Source organism: Lithobates pipiens, unplaced genomic scaffold (genome assembly GCF_037356315.1).
Source record: "Lithobates pipiens isolate NorthernLeopardFrog02 unplaced genomic scaffold, aLitPip1_a1.2 Scaffold_23, whole genome shotgun sequence".
NCBI lineage: Eukaryota > Metazoa > Chordata > Amphibia > Anura > Ranidae > Lithobates > Lithobates pipiens.
This window is the reverse complement of record NW_027507785.1, coordinates 93353069-93375395: the sequence shown is the minus strand read 5'-3', so window position 1 is coordinate 93375395 and position 22327 is coordinate 93353069. Positions and strand designations below refer to the sequence as shown.

Below are 22327 nucleotides of genomic sequence, written 5' to 3'. Positions count from 1 at the left end.
ATGTGTGATATGGGTCTCTTGTAGCCTAATGGAAATATTGAGCGTCATTCTGTGGTGGCACAATGTGCTTAAAGCGGAACTAAACCTATCAATTTAACTGTTTCATCATAGTTGTCTGGGCTCTCAACCGAACTGTCAAGCCATTGAATGGCTGGTGTCATAACTAATTACATGTGCCGTACCATGGTAATTTTAGAACAAACAGGCTAAGATGGCAGCTTCCTTGGTTGTAAAGGATAGGAGGGTTCAGCTCCACCTTAAATTGAACATGTGACAAATCTTATTTGGAAATGGTATGTCAAAGAGTAGGAAATTATCTTCTCAATAAAATATATACTTGTAGGAAATGTGCACAATTAATATGGAATTATTTTGAGATATGGGCGAAAGTGTGTATGTTTGCCAACAACTTGTTGGTCATTTATAACATTGTCTCCTGAAGCTCAAGAGAATTGGTCTTTCCTATTGTTGCCATTGTTAGTATGGTAAATCCAAATGTTGTACATTATAATAATGTCATCAGGGGGCAGGTGGATAGATGAAGCCAGCCAAAAGGTTGTGATGTCTCCATGAAGGGGATATAGCTTTGGCATGCTAAGCTGGCTGACTGTTTACCTAAATGCCCATGTGTGATGTCAGGAGATAAAGTTTAACAAACTTTGAGATCTTCAAAGCAGGCTCTAGACTTCCCATCTCCAGATAAGAGAGAGATATTTTAATTGTATAGAAATATTAGATAATCATCACATGAAAGGGAGCTTGAGTTCCATCCAATCACTTTTAAGCAAAATAAATGATTGTACAGTTTAGACCAATCAAAGATTCCTCAATAGTATTTATTATTGTCCATGTTAGTAATGTCCATGACCACCACCTTTTTTCTTACAAAACAAGCATTCCAACCAAAGTTGTAGGCAACTAAAATGACTCTATATACAAATTTTCATTTCTTGATAAAGTTTTATTAAGTCCCACCCCTGCCTTACCAGTGCTACCTCCTGGGCCTTTCTCTTGGTCATTCACTAAGGTGTATGGCTTGGCCGAGAAATAGGAAAATGCAAGAGGCAGGGGGGATGATTCTACACTGGAGACAGACCTGTGTTTGCAAGCTGAAGATAGGTTCACCTGCAGACTCAATGGGGCTGCACCCAGTTTGAGAGTTCTGCCTGTATACCCCTAACCATGACCCTGGTTGAATTTTGATCCATGTATTGGGGACAGTGGTTGTACAGAAGTCAATCTTCGAATCAACTTCTGTGCAACTAGCCTGTTGGATAAATGCTTGTTTGATATCTCCTCCATCAGAACACAATAGCTCAGTGGCAGTTATTCCCATATCCATCTTGAATGTGTGGATGGGGGAATAGGGTCATTTTTTTTCATTCAACCAGCTGGTTTAAAAAACTGAATCATCTCTAAGGGCTGCATATATATGTGTGTGTGTGATTAATTCCTGTGCTACCCAAAACTACTAATAATGGTGATTAAATGATCTGGTTGCTGCATACACACAATTGTATTCAATAATTTTGTAATGAAGTTGATTGAGTAAAGTCCCTTTCACACCTGTCCATTTTTCAAGCAGACCTGATTGGACCAACCATTGTTCTCTATGGAGTGGCAGATGTCAGTGGACATGGGGATACGTTCGCCATCTGTCACGGGGATCGGATGACATTTCCATCCTACCACCCCATAGAGAAAAGCGGGCTGCGTCCCTGTCGGATCTGTCACCCTGCCTACTCAGCGGGGATCAGCGCAGAGAACCCTTGCTGAGCAGGCGAATCCGCTTAATGGATTCTGCTCCGTCTGAAAAGTATTGCTCTACCACTTAAAACATAAATATTATTATAAATTACAAAAACGTGATAAAATAAACCATATATGTATCCAATAGATAGTGCATAATTTTTGTGTTTCAATAAACTTAGAACAGTTTCTAAAGTGCCAGATGAAGTCACGTGTTGCGTGACGTAACATGCAGGGTAAAGCCTGAGGGATCGCAGACCGGAAGTGACGTTATATTAAGGACGTTTGTAAAAAAAAAGAAGGTTGCTGACCCCTGATCTAAGGGCTGCATTAGAATGGTATGATCACTTAAGCTTCATGGATTAGACCAAATATGATTTTTAGCTCATTGCACCACACTTGCCTTGTTCTATTATACACTGAGAGTGGTGGCTTTCTGATACATAGGGGGTTATTTACTAGAGGAAAATCCACTTTGCACTGCAAGTGCACTTGAAAGTGCACTAAAAGTGCACTTGGAAGTAAGGTCGCTGTAGATCCAAGGGGGACAAGCAAGGAAAATAAAAAACAGCATTTTAGCTTGCACATGATTGGATGATAAAATCAGCAGAGCTTCCACTCATTTCAGATCTACCCTTAATGCCGCCTACACACAAGCGGAATGTCCGACAGAAAAAGTCAGGTGGAAGCTTTTCATCATATATTCCGATCATGTGTATGCCTCGTCTGATTTTTTTTTGTTCGAAAATTCTGACGGACCTAAAAATAGAACATGTTCTAAATATTTCCGACGGAACCAATTCCTATCGGGAAAACCGCTCGTCTATATGCTGTTCCGATGGACCAAAAACAGCGCATGTTCTGAAGAAAGTACGAGACGGAAGCTATTGGCTACTGGCTATTGAACTTCCTTTTTCTAGTCCCGTCATACGTGTTGTACGCCACCGCGTTCTCGATGATCGGACTTTGGTGTGATCGTGTGTACGCAAGACAGTTTCAGCAGAAGTCCGATGGAAACTCCGTCAGAAAAACCTTCAGAGTTTTTTTTTCCGATGGGAAAACCAGTCGTGTGTACAGGGCATTAGATTTAGAGCAACTGCACTTCGAAGTGCACTTTCAGCGCAAAGGGGATTTGCCTTTCGTAAATAACCCCCATAGTGTAATAATCAGTACTTCACCATGACTAGCCTATCCAAGTCAGTTAAGACATAAGGGAAGTGACCTACCTTTGTATTCTTTATGTGGAAAAACAGTGGATAGATAGATAGATAGATAGATAGATAGAGATATGTAGATAAGCTTAAAGAGGTGTGTATATTTACTTTGGAATAATTCCCATGCAGGCTCAGCAACCTATATTCTCCACTTTAATCACTTGCCGCCCACCATATAGCAAAATGACGGTGACAAAGTGGTTGTAATATCCTGACCGGGCGTCATATGGCGTGATCAGGATATTAAGCCGCGGGGGCGTGCATCGCGGCGATCGTTGTTGCGGGTTGTCAGTCTAACACCCTGCAACTACGATCTTGGTAAAGAGTCTCAGACGGAGACTCTTTATCACGTGATCAGCCGTGTCCAATCATGGCTGATCACAGTGTAAATAGGAAGAGCCGGTGATCGGCTTTTCCTCACTCGCGTCTGTCAAACATGAGTAGAGAAGAGCCGATCGGCTGCTCCTCTGATGGGGGGGTCTGTGCTGATCGATTGTCAGCACCGCCCCCCCCCCCCCCAGGATGCCCACGCTGGACCACCAGGGATGCCACCAGACCACCAGGAGATGCCCAGCACCAGGTATGCCCCCTAGACCACCAGGGATGCCAGGGAGTGCCCATAATGAATACCAATCAGTGCCCATAATGGATGCCAATCAGTGCCCACAATGGGCATCATTGATTGGCATGCATTATTGTTTGGCACTGATTGGCATCCATCCCTACAAAACTTTAAATTACAGTGCCCATTCATGCTGCCTATCAGTGCCCATCCTAGCCGCCTATCAGTGCCCATCCATGCCTATCTGTGCTGCCTATCCATGCCCATCCGTGCCACCTATCCATGCCCATCTGTGCCGCATATCTATGCCCATCCGTGCCACCTATCCATGCCGCCCATCCATGCCAATCCATGCCACCTATCCATGACAATCCGTGCCACCTATCAGTGCCTATTTGTGCCACCTATCAGTGTCTATCTGTGTCGCATATCAGTGCCACCTATCAGTGCCGTTTTATTGGTGCCACCTCATCGGCGCCCATCAGTGCCGCCTTATCAGTGCCCGTCACTGCAGCCCCGTCAGTGCCCATCAGTGAAGGAGTACTTATTTACAAAGTTTTGTAACTGAAACAAAAAAAAACATGTTTTTTTTCAAGATTTTCGGCCTTTTTTTATTTGTTTAGCAGAAAATAAAAATCCCAGAGGCGATTGAATACCACCAAAAGAAAGCTCTATTTGTGGGAACAAAATTATAAAAATTTAGTTTGGGTACAGTGTAGCATGACCGCGCAATTGTCATTCAAAGTGCGACAGCCCTGAAAGCTCAAAATTGGTCTGGGCAGGAAGGTGTATAAGTGCCCGGTATTGAAGTGGTTAAATACACAGACACACACACACACAGCATTTGACATTCAATTGACTGTAACTGTATGTTAATGTATGCAGAAATTACCTAAATGCTATAATCTTGCCTCTATATTTTCCCAAATACCAAAAATGTGTTTCTTATGGCCTTTCTCCAAAAACTAATACCCGTAACAGAAAGATGTTTAAACATACCTTGAGAAATAATAGTTGTAATTCGATCTCAGGAGAAAAACTGAAAAATGCAATTAAGTATTTGGCTGATGAGCTGTGAAAATATGATGTTTGAAGAATCTGAAACTACCGTTCCTCAGCCACTGACAGTTCTATACTGTAACAGGTCATCTACAATCAAGTGTAACATAAAGGAAGTGGATTTAGTGTAGTTTATTTCTTTTTCCCCTCCTCCGTGTTAGCCTGACCTCCAGCGATGACAATTTGTGCAATAATAACATTCTGCTATTAATAGGACGGACAGATTACATGGTAAGAAAAGGTGACGACGGTTGTTGTGTTAAACTTTCCATCATGCTACTAATGTCAGCTATGCAGTTTTATTGTCTACTGACCTTTATATAAAAAGTTCTCCAGCCAGAGCTTTAGGCCCAGAGCAGGGCAGTTGCATTGCCAGGGGTTGGACCGTGCAAGCAAAACTTTCAGGTTGATGAAGGTCTCCAGGACCATGCGGTCAACATTTTGCAGTTGGTTATTTCTTACTCCTAAGAAGGTCAAGTTCCGAGTGTTGTTTCCTAAAGATTCTGGTAAAGCACTGAGGTTATTATAAGACAAATCCAGTTCCTTTAGAGCCATAAGAGGGGTGAACACTTGGCTTTCGAGGTGACATATGAGGTTGTTGGTGAGATTCAGGACTTGCAGCGAGCGAAGGAAGTGGAAGGCATATGGCGGCACTCTTGAGATGGAGTTATTGGACAAGTCTAAAATCCTCAGGCTTGCAACGTATGTGAAAGATGTGTGGTTTATAGCACGTATTTGGTTCCCCTGCAAATAGAGAGTTTGTGTTTGCAATGGCAAATGATTTGGTATTTCAAGAAGTCCTCTGTAGCTACAGTCGACCGTCCTTGAAGAGGTTTGGCACGTGCAGATGTCAGGGCACCCTGATGCCATATGGAACACCAAAATGGCACATAAAGCCAATCGCAGTCCACCTACAGAAAAATACAGAAGTGGATCAGATTTGGTTAGGTGTATGTGTATATATGGGCAAAATAAATATTCAGCTGCAATACACGCACAATTCCTCATGTTTTATCACTTAAAAATGCTGCAAATACAGAAAAAAAGGTTGATCTGCCAGAAAATTAGTGAGATCCAAACATCCTGTTTGAGCTGACAGTGCAGTGCCTCTACTTTACTGAAATCCCAAGTAATGTTTTCAGCCCTGACCCTTTCCCCATTTTCTGTACTACAGAACACATCTCCTCCTCATATTATTAACGTGGATGTACATTTCTGAAATGAAAATTGAACTAACAGGGCCGATCCTAGGGTCACAGGCGCCTGGGGGCAGAAATATTTTTGGTGTGGTCATCTTATTAACTCCTCCCCTTTGGTGGAGGGGTCACAGTGGCACTATTTGATGGGCACAGTGGCAGCATTTGATGTGGCACTATTTGATGGGCACAGTGACATCATTTGATGTGGCACTATTTGATGGGCACAGTGGCAGCATTTGCTGGGGCACAGTGGCAGTGTTTGATGGGCACAGTAGCAGAGTTTGATGGGCACAGTGGCTGCATTTGATGGGCTCAGTGGCTGCATTTGATGTCACAGTGGCTGCGTTTGATGGGCACAGTAGCAGTGTTTGATGGGCACAGTGGCTGCGTTTGATGGGCACAGTGGCTGCATTTGATGGGCACAGTGGTTGCATTTGATGTGGCACTATTTGATGGGCACAGTGGCAGCATTTGATTGGGCACAGTGGCAGTGGTTGATGGGGCACAGTGGCTGCATTTGATGGGCACAGTGGCAGTGTTTAATGGGCACAGTGGCTGTGTTTGATGGCACAGTGACTGCATTTGATAGGCACAGTGGCTGCGTTTGACGGGCACAGTGGTGGCGCTTGATGGGCACAGTGGCTGCATTTGATGGGCACAGTGGCTGCATTTGATGGGCACAGTGGCAGCATTTGATGTAACACTATTTGATGGGCACAGTGGCAGCATTTGATGGGGCACAGTGGCAGTGTTTGATGGGCACAGTGGCAGCATTTGATGGGGCACGGGGGCTGAGTTTGATGGCACAGTGGCTGTGTTTGATAAGCACAGTTGCAGTGTTTGATGGGCACAGTGGCTGTGTTTGATGACACAGTGGCTGCGTTTGATGGGGAACAGTGGCTGCATTTGATGGGCACAGTGGTGGCGTTTGATGGGCACAGTGGCTGCATTTGATGGCACAGTGGCTGCGTTTGATGGCACAGTGGCAGAGTTTGATGGGAACATTGGTTGCATTTGATGTGGCACTATTTGATGGGCACAGTGGCAGCATTTGATGGGGCACAGTGGCAGCGGTTGATGGGGCACAGTGGCTGCATTTGATGGGCACAGTGGCAGAGTTTGATGGGCACATTGGAGGCATTTGATGGGTACATTGGCTGTGTTTGGGCACAGTGGCTGGGGTTGATGGGCACAATGGCTGCGTTTGATGGGCCCAGTGGTTGCATTTAATGGGCACATTGGCTGCATTTGATGGGCACAGTGACTGCAATTTGATGGCACAGTAGTTCAGATTGATGGGCTCAGTGGCTGCGTTTGATGGCACAGTGGCTGCGTTTGATGGGCACAGTGGCTGCATTTGTTGGGCACAGTGATGGCATTTGATGGGCACAGTGGCTGCGTTTGATGGGCACATTGGCTTTGTTTGATGGGCACAGTGGTGGCATTTGATGGGCACAGTGGCTGCATTTGACGGGCACAGTGGCTGCGTTTGATGGCACAACCTACTTACAGGATGAGGCCGAGGGTCAATTCTGAGCCTCCAGAACACAGTATCAGGCAGCGGCAGGAGCTATGCTGGTGCACTGCAGGTGGATAGCTGCTCCGCTGAGCTCAGTCGCTCACAGCAAGTTAGGCTCGAGCAGATCTCTTCAGATGTGCTCCGCTCCCCTCCCTCTAAGCCACGCTGTCTGAAGAACATGGCAGAGGTGGGTGAAGCTAGTTTACTATCCACGGGGTTGGCGCACTCTGGATGTTGGGGCCACGGCCTCTGACATCCCCGGTTCCTAGGCGCTGGTGATTCTAGCAACCAGTGCAGCACACAGCAATGGCGACCAGCAAGGTTGGCGCCCCTCCTCTGCAGCAGCTTGCAGCACTGGGGCACCCTCCCACGATCAGCCCTGTGAACAAAGCATATACTTCTATAGTGTGTACTTACCTTAATACAAAGCACCTGGATTTCTATCTGCTGTCTCCTTCCTCCGCATAAGTCACCTCTGAAGGGTTATGCCGACTCCAAGGGATCCAAACAGATGGAAAGGGGTGCTCCAGCTCACAACCTATGATTGCCAGCCTCAGCTGTGAATGATTCCTTATGAGGGTAGGAATTTATAGTAGGTAGGAGAGCAAATGTTTTTATTATTATTTGGTTATTGATATGTTTCTCTATGAGACTGTGTGGAGGTGGTTGTGCCCATTTTCTCCACTCAGGTCTCAGTTTACACTAAGTACCCTGCTCTATGCTGTTTATTATGTGACATTAGATCCTCCCCTGCCTTCTGACAATCATAAATGCTGTGTAAACTGTACACTTTGAATGGCTCTGGTAGAAAGGGGGCAGCAGATAAACAGGTACAACTTATGTAGGTGGATTTGTTTTGTCTATGTGTATCGCCTAAAGCTAGTCACTTCACTGGGTATATATTATGCCGCGTACACACGATTGAATTATCCAGCGGGTGTGTGGACTCTGGCAGACTTTTTCTTCCCAAAAGTCCAGCAGACTTAGAAAGAAGTTTTGACTCAAAATTGTCTGAGTCCAGCGGACAATCCAGCCGTCTGTGTGCTAGTCAGCCGGACTTTTGAAATGAACGGACTTGCCCACACACAGAGAAAAGTCCGTTCATTTTGAACGCGGCTCCAGGTAGACGGAACTAGCGAAGGAAGTGAATGTCTCGCTAGCCCCGTCACCTGGTATGGATTTAAAGGGGAACCCCTATGCCGAAAAAACGGCGTGGGGTCCCCTCCAAAGTCCATAGCAGACCCTTATCCAAGCATGCAGCCCGGCCGGTCAGGAAAATGGGTGGAGATGAGCTAGCGCCCCCCTCCTGAACGGTACCAGGCCGCGTGTCCTCAACATGGAGGGGTGCTTTCCCCCCCTTATGATGTCACAGTCCCAGCATCCTCCGGGACTGTGACCCCGCCCCTTGTCCCTATATAAGTCGCCGCACAACGCGTCCCCAGCATTACGGACGGAGAGAACGTTGTGGCAACACCGGAAGAAGAAGAAGAGAAGAAGAAGAAGCAGAAGGCGGCGGTGGCGGCAGCAACAGAAGACCGGGCCAACTCTAGTAAAAGAGCTGGAAGAAGAAAGCAGAGGCCCGGCAAGAACCAAAGAGTGGGACAAGACCCCCAAAGAGCGGAACAAGACCCTCGAAGTCGGAAGAGGACCCCCGGACGGCGGCGGCGATGAAGGAGAAAGCCGGGCGAGAAGACCCTCAAAGACGGAAGAAGAGAAGACCACCGGAGCTGTCTAATAAAGTATTTTAAAAAACTGTGTTGTGTTTTTTTTCTGTACACTTTTTTCACCAGGTGAATGGGTAGGGGTACAATGTACTCATTCACATAGGGTGGGGGGTGGAATCTGGGGGCCCCCTTATTAAAGGGGGCTCCCAGATTCTGATAACCCCCCGCAGACCCCAACAACCAATGGCCAGGGTTGTCGGGAAGAGGCCCTTGTCCTCATAAACATGGGGACAAGGTGTTTTGGGGTGGGGGGGTCGCAGGGCTCCCCTTCCCCAAAGCACCCCCCCATGTTGAGGGCACGTGGCCTGGTACGGTTCAGGAGGGGGAGGGCGCTCGCCCGTCCCCACCCCTTTTCCTGACTGGCCGGGCTGTTCTGCTCGTATAAGGATCTGCTATGGACTTGGGGGGGACCCCCACGCTGATTTTTCAGCATAGGGGTTCCCCTTTAAATCCATACCAGGTGACGGGGCTAGCGAGATGTCAATCTCACCGATGGACCTCGCCGATGGACCTAGTCCGCTGGAAAAGTCCAGTCGTGTGTGGGCAGGTCCACTCAGGAAAGTCCGGTGAACCTCCGCTGCAAAGTCCGGCGACTTGTCCGCCGGGCTAAGTTCGCCAGATAGTCCAATCGTGTGTACGCGGCATTAGGGTTTACAACCATTTTAACATGGGGGTTCTGTAGTCCTGCATAAGAGAACTTGGATTTCAATGCAGCAGAGGCATGGTGTTGTTAACCCAAACAAGAAAGTGGGAGCTCACTGGATTTCTGGCAGATCAATAAGCATTCTGTACTTGCAGTTTTTTTAAAGAGAGTTTTTTACAGAGACAAAACGATGGGAAAAGTACATATATTGCAGAGATGTACTGAAAATCTATTTTCCCCTGACATGCACTTTAATGTGTAGATGGGCATTCTTATAACACATGGGATGTTACTCAGGTTTGACCTATTTCAAATAATGGTTTGAAGCACACATGATAGTAATCATTGCTAGATAACTGTTGGAATTTAAGCATTTTTCTGCCAGCAAGTAATCTTTCCCAAAGATAAAAGGCAACTACTGTACTTTTTATTGTTTAGCACAGCAGATGTATGTGGTTCAATCATGGGTCGTATGGTGGTCAGACCCAGAGCAGTGGGAAGACTTCATAACTGGGGCCTAGGTAGGTAGAATTTTGGGAAGTGGGAGGTGTCCCATTTCACATGATCTCAATGTATTTCTTTCAATTGTCAATCTTGGAGGAAAAATATTTGGAGATAAACTGTTCATCTGTATGTAGAATACACTTATATTTGTTAACCACTTAAGCCCCGGAAGATGTGGCTGCTCAATGACCTGAGAATTTTTTTGCGATATGGCACTGTGCAACACTGTACCCACAAATAGAGCTTTCTTTTTGTGGTATTTGATCATCTCTGCATTTTTTATATAAAACAATAAACAAATAATAGCGACAATTTTGAAAAAAAAACACAATATTTTGTACTTTTTTGCTATAATAAATATCCCCATTTAAAAAAAAAAAAAAAAAAAAAAATGTTTCCTCAGTTTAGGCCGATATGTATTCTTCTACATATTTTTGGTAATAAAAATCACAATAAGTGTATATTGATTTGTTTGTGCAAAAATTATAGCGTCTACAAAATAGGGGATAGATTTATGGCATTTTTATTATTATATATATATTTTTTTTACTAGTAATGGAAGCGATCTGCAATTTTTTAATGACTGCTACAATATGGCGGACACATCAGACACTTTTGACACATTTTTGGGACGATTGACAATTATACAGCGATCAGTGCTATAAAAATGCACTGATTACTGTATAAATGTCACTGGCAGGGAAGTGGTTAACACTAGGGGTCGATCAGGGGTTAACTATGTCCCCTGACTGTGTTTTCTAACTGTAGGGGGAGGGGACTGACTAGAGGAAATGGCAGATCGTGGTTCCTAGCTATTAGGAACTCATGATCTGTCTCTCCTCATAGAACAGAACAGGGATATGTGTGTGTTTATACACACACACATCCCTGTTCTGCCTCTCATGCCTGTGATCGCTCGTGGCCGGTGGTCATCATGACCTTTGGCCATGAGCATCAGCACCCCCGCAGTGCAGCGGGTGTGTGCACATGTCTCTGGTGGTGCGCACGCGCCTGCTATCCCGCTTAAAGGAGCCAACGTACAGCTACGACAGCTTGTGGGAATGTACTGACCTGCCGCAGTATAATGACGGCGGCTGGTCCGCAAGTGGTTAATATGAGGTATTTACAGAAGTGTGATATATAGATATATTCGCCAGCACACCAAGGATCATCAATTTCGTCCAAACGGTTTTATTCAAAGAAAAATCAGAGAATAGAAGGTCCCCCCCCCCCCCCAATGACGGTAATGACATCATTAATTCCGACCAGAAACAGTAAATTATTGCCACATAAAAACATATATACTGTATGTATATATATATATATATATATATATGTATATAAGTAAAAAAAAAAGTATGCATATTAGGCTTTGTAGGCTGCGGCTGGGAAACATGACAATGCTGGGACAGATAGCATGTTAATGCACATTTAGTGTATGGCGGTATGGAGCATCTGCCCAATCAGCATTTACAAAAGTGCTGACTCAAGAATCTTTGTTGGTAGGGAATGATACAATAAAATTGAGGTAAGAGGTGCGTAATTCAATTCCAGTCTTGATATTTATGGGGATACCGTACTAAAGAAATAGATTGTTGAATATGATAAAGCTACTCAATCATACGCAAGAGAAATACAATAATATCATTATTGATTGCGCATAAGCGAATGATTGAAATTACCTAAAATCAGCCAAGTGAGCGTTCCCTTCTCTCACACTCATTGCATACCTGTAGAAGGTAGAAAATCACTATAATGGCTACACTTTAAAGTATATCTAAGCCCAGGAACAAAAACTGAACATATTTTAGCTTACCAGTCCCTTAGATGTGGTGAATGCTTTAGTTTTTTATTCTTTTATTTAATTTTTGTGGGTTAAAGAAGAACTAAAGTCCCGCTGTCAAAAACTGGCAGGCTCTTTATTGCAGAAGAGGAAGCAATGTCTCTTTTGTAATAAAATACACTTACCTGCCTGCTTGCTTGCATGTGCAGCTTACATCCCTGGCACAGTCCCTGTGTGCCAGGGTGACTGACTCCTGTGCATGCGCATAAGTGACATCATCCCACTCCAACCAATGAAGATCGCTGATGACCAGCACCCAGCAGAAGATGCTGGCACCAGTGAGGGACAAGGACCGTTAAAGTCTTTAGCTAATTCTTATACTAAATTTTATTTTATTTTTGTTTTTCATTTTACTTTCTTTTTTTCTTTTTTTTGCATTTCTTTGTTTTTATTGTTGTGTAAAAAATACATGAATTCACCTGTAAATAACTTTCCTGTATGTTGTACCAGGAAACATAATTTTAGTTAATAAAGGGGACAAGTAGCAGAATAAAATAAATTGTTCTTTGTATACCTGATGGCAATAGAAATATATATATATATATATATATATATATATATATATATATATAGAGAGAGAGAGAGAGAGAGAGAGAGAGAGAGAGAGATATCTATAGATATATTTATATAGATATATATATCCATCTATATCTATCTATCTATCTATATATATATATATATACCGTATATAGATATAGATATAGATATATATATATATATATATATCTATATATATATATATATATTGTTTTTCTTGATGATAAGCAAAATCGTCTATTGAAAGTTTTGTCTTCTTTTTATTTTACTATTTACTATTTTATATATATATATATATATAATGTTAATTTTTATAGACAATGACAAAGTTAATGTAAAATCAGTAAGTCTATAGTCTATAGTAGAATTGCTCTTGTGCATATAAGGTACCCAGCTAGACAGACAGTAAGGGTAAAATCCCCTGATAATGGTAAGCCGAGGGTGCCTAAAAAGACATGTTTCTTTCTTCCCAATTAAAAGAGTTTCATAACTAAAAAGGGTAGAAGTCAGCTTTTATTAACTGAACAAGAACATACCGTAATTAAAATTATCTTTACACCATCAACGCATTTTTAATTGGTCACTTCATCAGGAAGGAGTATCAAAGCTTTAATGAGAAAAATACACATAAAACAAGTAATTGTATTTGTAATGAGCGTAGAATAAAGGTGAAATTGCCTGATTAAAAAGGTACTGTATATTACAATGGTTGCAGATCTGGACATATTGATCGGCTAATAATCTAATAAGTAAATACATTTAATTTGTATCATTTTTGCTGGCTAAAAAGAAAAAATATATATATATATATATATATAAATGCACCTAAATAATAATTGACGAGGAACCAGGCAATAAGGCATATAAAAATGTATTATAATATTGCACGTTGGGGCTAATTTTTGGTATGTACTAACAATATTGTATCTGTTGTTTAGTCTATTTTCAAGAAAAAAAAATATACAAAATAACATGTATGTATAAATGTATATTAAATAAATAGAAAGTGTCAAAGTGCATGAAAAGAATGAAAAAAAAAAAAAGAAGAGAAGGATGACAGGCATTTTTCTATGTTGTTGTTAGTTGGTAAAAACAGCTGCTAGTCGTGACGTGGTTAAGGACCTCTGGTATTCTCAGCAGGGGTAGAGTATGTAGTACAGGATATACTATTTAATACTCTAGTAAAGTGGCTTGCTTTAGCTGGCAGACAGAAGGAGACCAGATACTCCAAACTGACAGGGTGTCAGCAAGGAACTGAATGGTCCACTCTACACACTATTGTGACATCTAAACAATGTTAAACAATGAAGTCATCTAACATTTAATAGCTCTGTTTGATCACCTGCATATTATAGGCATCATTATTAATCGGTCTTCTGTTTATTTAGGCCAGGTCTTTATACATTCACATTCGCACTTATTTTTATTTAAAATAAAAAAGTTTATCTGCACCAGCATAATATACGCTAGACCAGGAAAAATTCAAATATTACCATTATGCCAAGAGTAAAATTTCCTATATATGTATATTACTTTTTTTTTAGCTTTATATGCTGTATAAATTAAAAAAAAAAAAAAAATATATATATATATATATATATATATATATATATATATATATATATATATATATATATATATATATATATATATATATATATATATATATATAAAATGCAGGCAGTGGGCCACAAAATAAATGCTGCAAAGCTGTTCACTTTTAAGGTTTAAGTTCACTGCAAAAGATGCAAAAAAACATTCACTGAGATAGAGAGGATTATTTTTCAGATTCAGAAAATATTCCTGCAGTGGATTCAACAAAATATATTTCCCTTTATTTCCCTTTATTATTATCTGTTTCTACCTTTGGTAACCATTTCAAAACAGTACATATTTATTTGAAGACATTTTAAAGCGGAACCCTAGTGACAAATAAATTATTACATATATATATATATATATATATATATATATATATATATATATATATATATATATATATATATATATATATATATATATATATATATATATATATATATATATATACCTGAATAAAAGATGTAATAAAAAGCATTTTTTTTCTGCAATACTCTTTTCTAATCTCGAGCTGACATGCACGGTACTTCTTTTCCACTATTAGATCTTCTTGGTGCTTAAGATTAAATGACGACTAGTAACATTCAACCCACTTCCTCTGAGGCTGGGCTGTCATAGATCACCCCAGCTTGTGATTGGACAATGAAGGAGAAGCAGCACAATGATGGACCCATCTCTCTGTCTGCTTTATCCTCCTATCAACGTGCTCTTTCTCAGCATATGAATTGATTGTACTGCTTCTTCTTCTCCTAGTCTAAACTATGCTATATGGCAGGGATATACAATTAGCGGACCTCCAGCTGTTGTAGAACTACAAGTTCCATGAGGCATAGCAAGACTCTGACAGCCACAAGCATGACACACAAAGGCAGAGGCATGATGGGACTTGTAGTTTTGCAACAGCTGGAGGTCCCCTAATTGCATATGCCTGCTATATGGGAATTGCAAGAGACTGATACCAAGTCAAATTCAGGTACTTGCACTGTTTGCATTTAAAATACATTATATATCTGCCTAGAGCAGGGTTCTCAAACTGGCGGCCCTCCAGCTGTTGCGAAACTACAAGTCCCATCATGCCTCTGGCTGTGGGAGCCATGCTTGTAACTGTCAGCCTTGCAATGCCTCATGGGACTTGTAGTTTTGCAACAGCTGGAGGGCCACCAGTTTGAGACCCCTAGCCTAGAGTTATGCTTTAAAGCTGAACGCCAGGATACTTGAAAGTGCTCCCTTGCAGTGGAGCTGTGCCTCCACAGGGCTCTGAAAGAGCGCCACGGGTGGCGGTTCCTTCAGAATGCATGCGCCAGTGAGGTCCCTATTAGATTGTAAGCTCTTCTGAGCAGGGCCCTCTTAATCCTCTTGAATTTTGTTTTGCATTATAACTGTATTGACTCCCTTTTATAAATCCTGTATAATAATAATGTCCCTGGCTGCATGTACAGTAAATATCTCCTAAACGGTGCACGTTTAGGAGATATTTACACTAGCTATAGGTAAGCTTTCTTATAGACTTACCTATAGGTAAAAGCAAAAAATGGAAGTTTACTTCATCTTTAAATGAAGGGGACATGGAAAAGTGGATCTACTGACCCGAGCCTCCAGTCCTCCTGTGTGCTGTTAGACCAGTCCCTACAGCCTTTTTCCCCATGCTACAGTGGTCTGGGGTCCTCCTGATGTCATCAAGATTGATGCAAGGTCAATAGCCCTGGGACGCCAAGGGACAGTCCACTGCCGGGGCATGGGGGAGCTCCGTTTGCCGGTGCAGCAGAGGATCAGGTAAGTAAAAGTACTTTCAGTCTCCTGTAGACTAAACAAACAGTTATCCCTTGCAGTGTAGGAGAAGCCCTACTGCAAGCAAACATTATCAGGTTTTAGTTGGGTTTTAAATATTTAAAAAACAAAACAAAAATATGTTATTTAGCATACATAACCTACATTTATAATATTTCTAACAATAATCATTACAAAACACAATGTTTGCAGTGAGAAAATGATTCTGCAGCTGGCTATGGTATTTTCAGAGGACTGTCACTCACAGTAACACCTCAGGGTATATAACTGAAAGAGAATCTTCAAGCGTTCATTCATGATCTATGACAGCCCTACCTCTTTATCTCCAAGCCAACTTTTCTTTCTCAGTACTTGAACTTGTCTTTCGCCTACTGTTAAAACATTTGTCAAGCCAAATTGTTAAAATGATAAATGAGGTCACAAGATCACCACTTGAAATCGAATACCTATAGTTTTGACCCACACCCAAGGTCCATCGCTGCGATGGAGATATCTGTGGATTTGTATTGAAAACATTGCATAGTTTAAATATGTGCCCGTGCTGTGCTTGTGATTCTCAATCTTAAAGAGGACCTTCACTCAAAGAAGTCCCATTCCATCATCCCAACTCACCTCCTGGAATATCTCCATCACATATCCCAGGATGCTGCCGGGTCCCACACAGAGGCAGAAAGATACGTCAAGCGTCACGTCATCAGGGGGCTGGCTGCAGGAGTGCAGAAGACACAGCCGGCTCCCAGATGATGTCAGAGAGGAATATGGCAGCATGGGACAGGACCTTCAGGGGTTGGTTTACTAAAACCGCAGCATGCAAAATCTGGTGCAGCTGTGCATGCAAACCAATCCGCTTCCAGATATTTTGTTTTGTCAAAGCTTAATTGAACAAGCTGAAGTTAGAAGCCGATTGGCTACCATACACAGCTGCACCAGATTTTGTACTCTCCACAGGAGAACGTTGCAAGAGAAGGACCTGGATCTGCTGGATATATTTAATCAGCATAACAACAGCAGCAAAGGTACAGGGCACATGAACTGATATTTATTTATTTTTTAACCAGTTGGTGACCGCCGCACGCCGATGTACGTTGGCACAATGGCAACGGTGGGCAAATGGGCGTACCTGTACATCCCCTTTAAGAGCCAGGGATAGCAAGCGCACGTGCGCCACGTACAGCACTACCGTGCCCGCGGGACCGGTCTCCCGGCGATTGTGTCACAGAGCCTCAGAAATGGGAGGTGCCAATGTAAACAATGCATTTCCCCCGTTCTGGCTTGTGACATGACAGAGATCACTGCTCTCTGTCATCGAGAGCAGTGATCGCTGTCATGTGACTCGAAAACCTATTCACCCCCACACTCCCTATGACACACTTAACCCCCCCATCGCCCCCTAGTGGTTAACCCCTTCATTGCCAGTGTCATTTACACAGCAATCAATGCATTTTTATAACACTGATCACTGCATTAAGGACAATAGTCCCAAAATAGTGTAAAAAATGTCCGATGTGTCCACCATAATGTCGCAGTCCCGATAAAATTCGCAGATCACTACCATTACTAATAAAAAAAAAAAATAATATTAAAAATGGCATACAACTACCCCCTATTTTGTAGATGCTATAACTTTTGCGCAAATCAATCAATATACGCTTATTGCAGGTTTTTTTACCAAAAATATGTAGAAGAATACATATCGGCCTAAACTGAGGAAAAAACTTTTTTTTATATATATTTTTGGGGGATAATTATTATAGCAAAAAGTAAAAAATAATGTGGTTTTTTTTTTCAAAATTGTTGCTCTTTTTTTGTTTATAGCGCAAAAAATAAAAACCACAGAGGTGATCAAATACCACCAAAAGAAAGCTCTATTTGTGTAGAAAAAAAAACATACATTTTGTTTGGGTGCAATGTCACACGTCCGCGCAATTGTCAGTTAAAGCGCTGTAGTACCGAATCGCAAAAAGTGCTCTGGTCAGGAAGGGGGTAAAACCTTCCGGGGCTGAAGTGGTTAAAGAGCAACTGGACTGTGGAAGTTGTTACCAAAAAGAGGAAAGGAGAGGGCAAAGGACTAATCCCAAGTTTTGCCTGTGGTTTCCTTGCAGCTGATCATTGATGACTTCCTCTCAATTTTTCTGATGTTCAGGTCTGAACTCAGGCATATTTGGCTCCTAGTTTGAGCCCACAGGAGCTATCACCCAGGAAGCTGGCACTGCACAAAGCCAGTCTTAAGCACCCAAGGCACCCCCCCCCCCCCCCACTATCTTGTTAGAGGCAAAGCTTTGCTTCATAATGTTAGGGCCTTCAGCAGTAAGTACCACAGCAGCGACATCCCGAAATGTAACACTAAATCTGCTGAGATATGCAGCTAGAAGCTGCAGTGCCTTAGCTATTACACTGCAGATATACAACGATGAGGCTGCAGACACACAGGGGGTTATTTACTAAAACTGGAGAGTGCAAAATCTGATGCAGCTCTGCAGAGAAACCAATCAGCTTCCAGATTTTATTGTCAAAGCTTAATTGAAAAAGCTGAAGTTAGAATATAATTGGCTACTGTGCACAGCTGTACCAGATTCTGTGTGCACCAGTATTAGCAAATCTCCCCTACGGTGTCTAGGCACACTTATGCATCAGGAACTGAACTTCTATTTTCCAGGATGAATTCAAAACAAAGGTACATTTTTCAGGGTAATGCTTAGGCAAAATTAGCGTATATACTCGAGTATAGGTTGGCCCGAATATAAGCCAAGGCACCTAATTTTACTACAAAAAAACTAGGAAAATGGATTGACTCGAGTATAAGCCTAGGGTGGGAAAATGCAGCAGCTACTGGTTAAACAGTGCTTATCTGCAGCCTCACTGTGCCAATTTGCAGCCTCACTGTGCCCATTTGCAGCCTCACTGTGCCCATTTGCAGCCTCATTGTGCCCATTTGCAGCCTCACTGTGCCCATCTGCTGCTCTACCTTTGATTACTAAAACAGCGGTTGTCTCCTGCTGTGTTATGCAGTCTGTTCGGCTGTCCATTGTAACAAAGCCCCGCCTCCTCCTCGTCCATGATAGACAGAACACTGATAGTTTACTAGCATTGTATCTGTGTTCCTCTATCACAGACGAGGAGAGGCGGGGCTTTTTTACAATGGACAGCCGAACAGACTGCATAACACAGCGGGAGACACCTGATGCTTTAGTAATCAAAGGTACGGCTGTTGTACGGCTCACTTGAGTATAAGCAGAGGGGAGGTTTTCAGCCTAAAAAAGGGGCTAAAAAACTCGGCTTATACTCAAGTATGAATATAAAGGGGAGGGTCCTGCGCAAATCGTGCCACTCAAATAAAATACACAAATTCAAAATAATATAAATATGTGCATACATACAATGCCGTGAAAAAAAATATAGTCCAAAAAACAGCACGCATAAAAATATATAAAAAATATATAAAAAAATGGAAAAAAGGTTTAATGATAGAACAATAATAAAATGTCCGCTACTCAAGGCTCCCAGAACTCTCACCTTTAAACGAAGTGAATAAGCAAATCAAACAAAGGTAGATTTATTAAAAAGCAGTAAAGACTCTCACATTTTAATTGCAAAAACAAGCACAATCAGGAAGAGGGTATAATGACAACTTCCTCCCGCCTTACTCTACTTCTGGTTCGTCCTCTGGCCAATCCCTACGCGTTACGTCATGTGACTTCTTCATGGGGATCCAATTAAAATGTGAGAGTCTTTACTGCTTTTTAATAAATCTACCTGCCGTTTTTTAAACTACTACACTATGGAAGTCTCCTGTTTCTCTCTCTCCCCCTCCTCTCTCTTATTTTGAGCCATACACTGTGAAATAGAAGTGAAGATCCATTTCACCTGTTCTGGAAGCTGGGACTGGCCCTCTAGTGGCGGAATTGTATCATTGCATCCCTCCTTTGGATTTCCTGATGGCTATTATTTATTATTTATGAATGAAATAAGAGAATCCTGGAGTTTGTTTGATTTGCTTATTCACTTCGTTTAAAGGTGAGAGTTCTGGGAGCCTTGAGTAGCGGACATTTTATTATTGTTCTATCATTAAACCTTTTTTCCATTTTTTTATATATTTTTTATATATTTTTATGCGTGCTGTTTTTTGGACTATATTTTTTTTCACGGCATTGTATGTATGCACATATTTATATTATTTTGAATTTGTGTATTTTATTTGAGTGGCACGATTTGCGCAGGACCCACCCCTTTATATTCATTATTTGATAGTTTGTGCTCACTATTTTGTCCTGCTGCATTTTTTAGTTAGCATTTGCACTTTATATCACTCAGGCTCTTTTTCACAGCATCTGTGTTTCATTATATCTGATTTTGGATTTTGTTCCACTTTAGTCACTTATTACCACTTAGCGGCGCGAAGGCTGACCACTTTTATACTCAAGTATATACAGTAAATTGGTGGATGTTTCTTATAGCAAAGCAGATCTACACTTTTTGAGAATTAGTATACCATTGACCTCCTTCACATTATGAAGGGAGCCTCCATTGCTGTAAATTAGGGTGCATTAAAGAGGAAGTAAAGCCTCTTAAAAAAAAAATACACCTGCAAGGCAAAGGCATATGCATAGCATACTAGCTCATTATGAAGTACTTACCTGAGATCGAAGCCCCGGCATCAGCCCTCGTTCACCTCCTCCGACGCTGCCATCTATCTCAGAGTGACTTCCAGGTATCGCGGCTCTGGCACTGTGACTGGCCGGATCCGTGATGACGTCACTCCTGTGCATTGGCGCGCTGGTGCTGCCACTAACGGCATGATTTCCGTTAGAAACGGCACGCTCAGTGTGCCTGCGCCCGAGACATCAGTGCTGCCATTCCTGCAAATATCTCCTAAACCTTTTAGTTTTGGGAGATATTTCTTACACCTACAGCTAAGCCTTAATCTAGGTTTACCTGTAGGTTAAAGTGGTTGTAATGGGTTTACAACCACTTTATATGTGTACCATTTTAAATGTGAGGGCAGTATAAGCACTTCAGTGACCTGCAGCTCTGCTGATATTGTATTCTATAAAAACAGAGAGCCTGGCAGAGCTCTATGTCAAAAAGAAGTCAAGGCATCAGTAAAATTAGTGCCTGGGATCAGTGTTCCCAAAGTGGACAGAAAAAAATTTGTGGAGTAATTATGTCCCCCTCCTAGACAATTGTCATTGGAACAGATGTCCCCATTGGAAGATTTCCCCTCCAGCTTCTTCTCGTGACAATTGTAAACTTCAGATTTCCTATCTGATTCAGTGACATTGGTCACCTAGACAGACAGAGAGGGTGAATCTACCTAAAAGTGACCCAGAAAGCAATGACCTTTTACAACTGGGTGATAATCCTTCCCTACTACCACTAAAGCAAGAACGTTTGTCTATACATACACATACACTTTAGGGATAAGCGGTCAGTTTTTAGACTTCATAGGCTCACTTGGATTTGGCTATCCACAAGGGTATTTTGACGGGTCAATTTAGCTGGTTTTGCCTAAACTCATGTCATGCAAAGTCCAATTTATTGGATGTTGCCAAATGGAATGTTTATAACAGGAACATCTATTACAAACTTGTTAGTACATTTTGTTGTATTAAATGTGAACTGTGTAGCCTTTAAAATAGCAAATATCTGCCAAGTACCCCCTGGTGTGCAGTATTTTGTTTTAGATAATAAAAGCATATTTATTACAGCAAACATTCCCTTATTGTTTGTAAATGCTTCCACATGATGCCTTAAGCTAGGCATACTCATGTAGATTTTCCCATCCACACTATACAGCAAGGATGGAGGAATCTCTCTGGCTGGCTATAGTATTCAGACAGCTGCAGCATCTGTGGTTGTCTGAATACCAATGCAGTCACTGTTTAGTGGATAATTTTCTACTTGGCTCCGTTATTTTTTTTAAATCAACTTTTGTGGTGTGGAAAGGGACACCCAGAACTCAAATTTTGGAATGTGCTGGAATTCAAGCTGCGTATGGCCAAATATAATGTGGAACTAATAAAAACAACACTCCAATTGACAAACTATGCACAATATATTATTTATACGTAAATAGGTTAGCAGCTTTTAATGAGAAGTCCTTGTCATTTATATGGTTTACCATCCTTGTGCGCCTTTTTTGTTTGCCTGATTCAGAACAATCAGTTTGCAGTATAATGAGCTATTATATGTTTATTACAATATTCGACGGTGTATTTTATAAGTATTTCTGATAACCCGCAGCACTGGATAGTGAGTGATTGCTTATAGAACCGGTAACTACGAATGTTGGGAATTTCTAAATGTTCTATGTTAGTCATAGCACCAAATCCAAAGCATACAGTGCATATAACAAAAAATAGAGGACTAGAAGGATTTAGAAGCAATGGG

General features: G+C 41.8%; 2 protein-coding genes across 4 annotated transcripts in view; one reads left to right on the top strand and one right to left on the bottom strand.

The window, feature by feature from the left end:
• Nucleotides 1–22327, top strand: part of CACNA2D3 (calcium voltage-gated channel auxiliary subunit alpha2delta 3) — a 1440485-nt gene that overhangs the window by 1158263 nt on the left and 259895 nt on the right. The gene's annotated exons all lie outside the window — the stretch shown is intronic.
• Nucleotides 1–22327, bottom strand: part of LRTM1 (leucine rich repeat transmembrane protein 1) — a 48941-nt gene that overhangs the window by 23797 nt on the left and 2817 nt on the right. Inside the window, exons 1-2 of one of the 2 annotated variants that reach the window (XM_077452055.1) lie at nucleotides 13090–13110; nucleotides 4899–5495 (exon numbers count right to left, since the gene is read on the bottom strand). In XM_077452055.1, coding sequence (XP_077308181.1) covers nucleotides 4899–5454 — 556 coding nt within the window. In that variant the 5' untranslated portion in view covers nucleotides 5455–5495; nucleotides 13090–13110. Of the gene's footprint in view, nucleotides 1–4898; nucleotides 5496–13089; nucleotides 13111–22327 lie in introns of those variants that run through there. The other variant, XM_077452054.1, reaches the window with a different exon arrangement.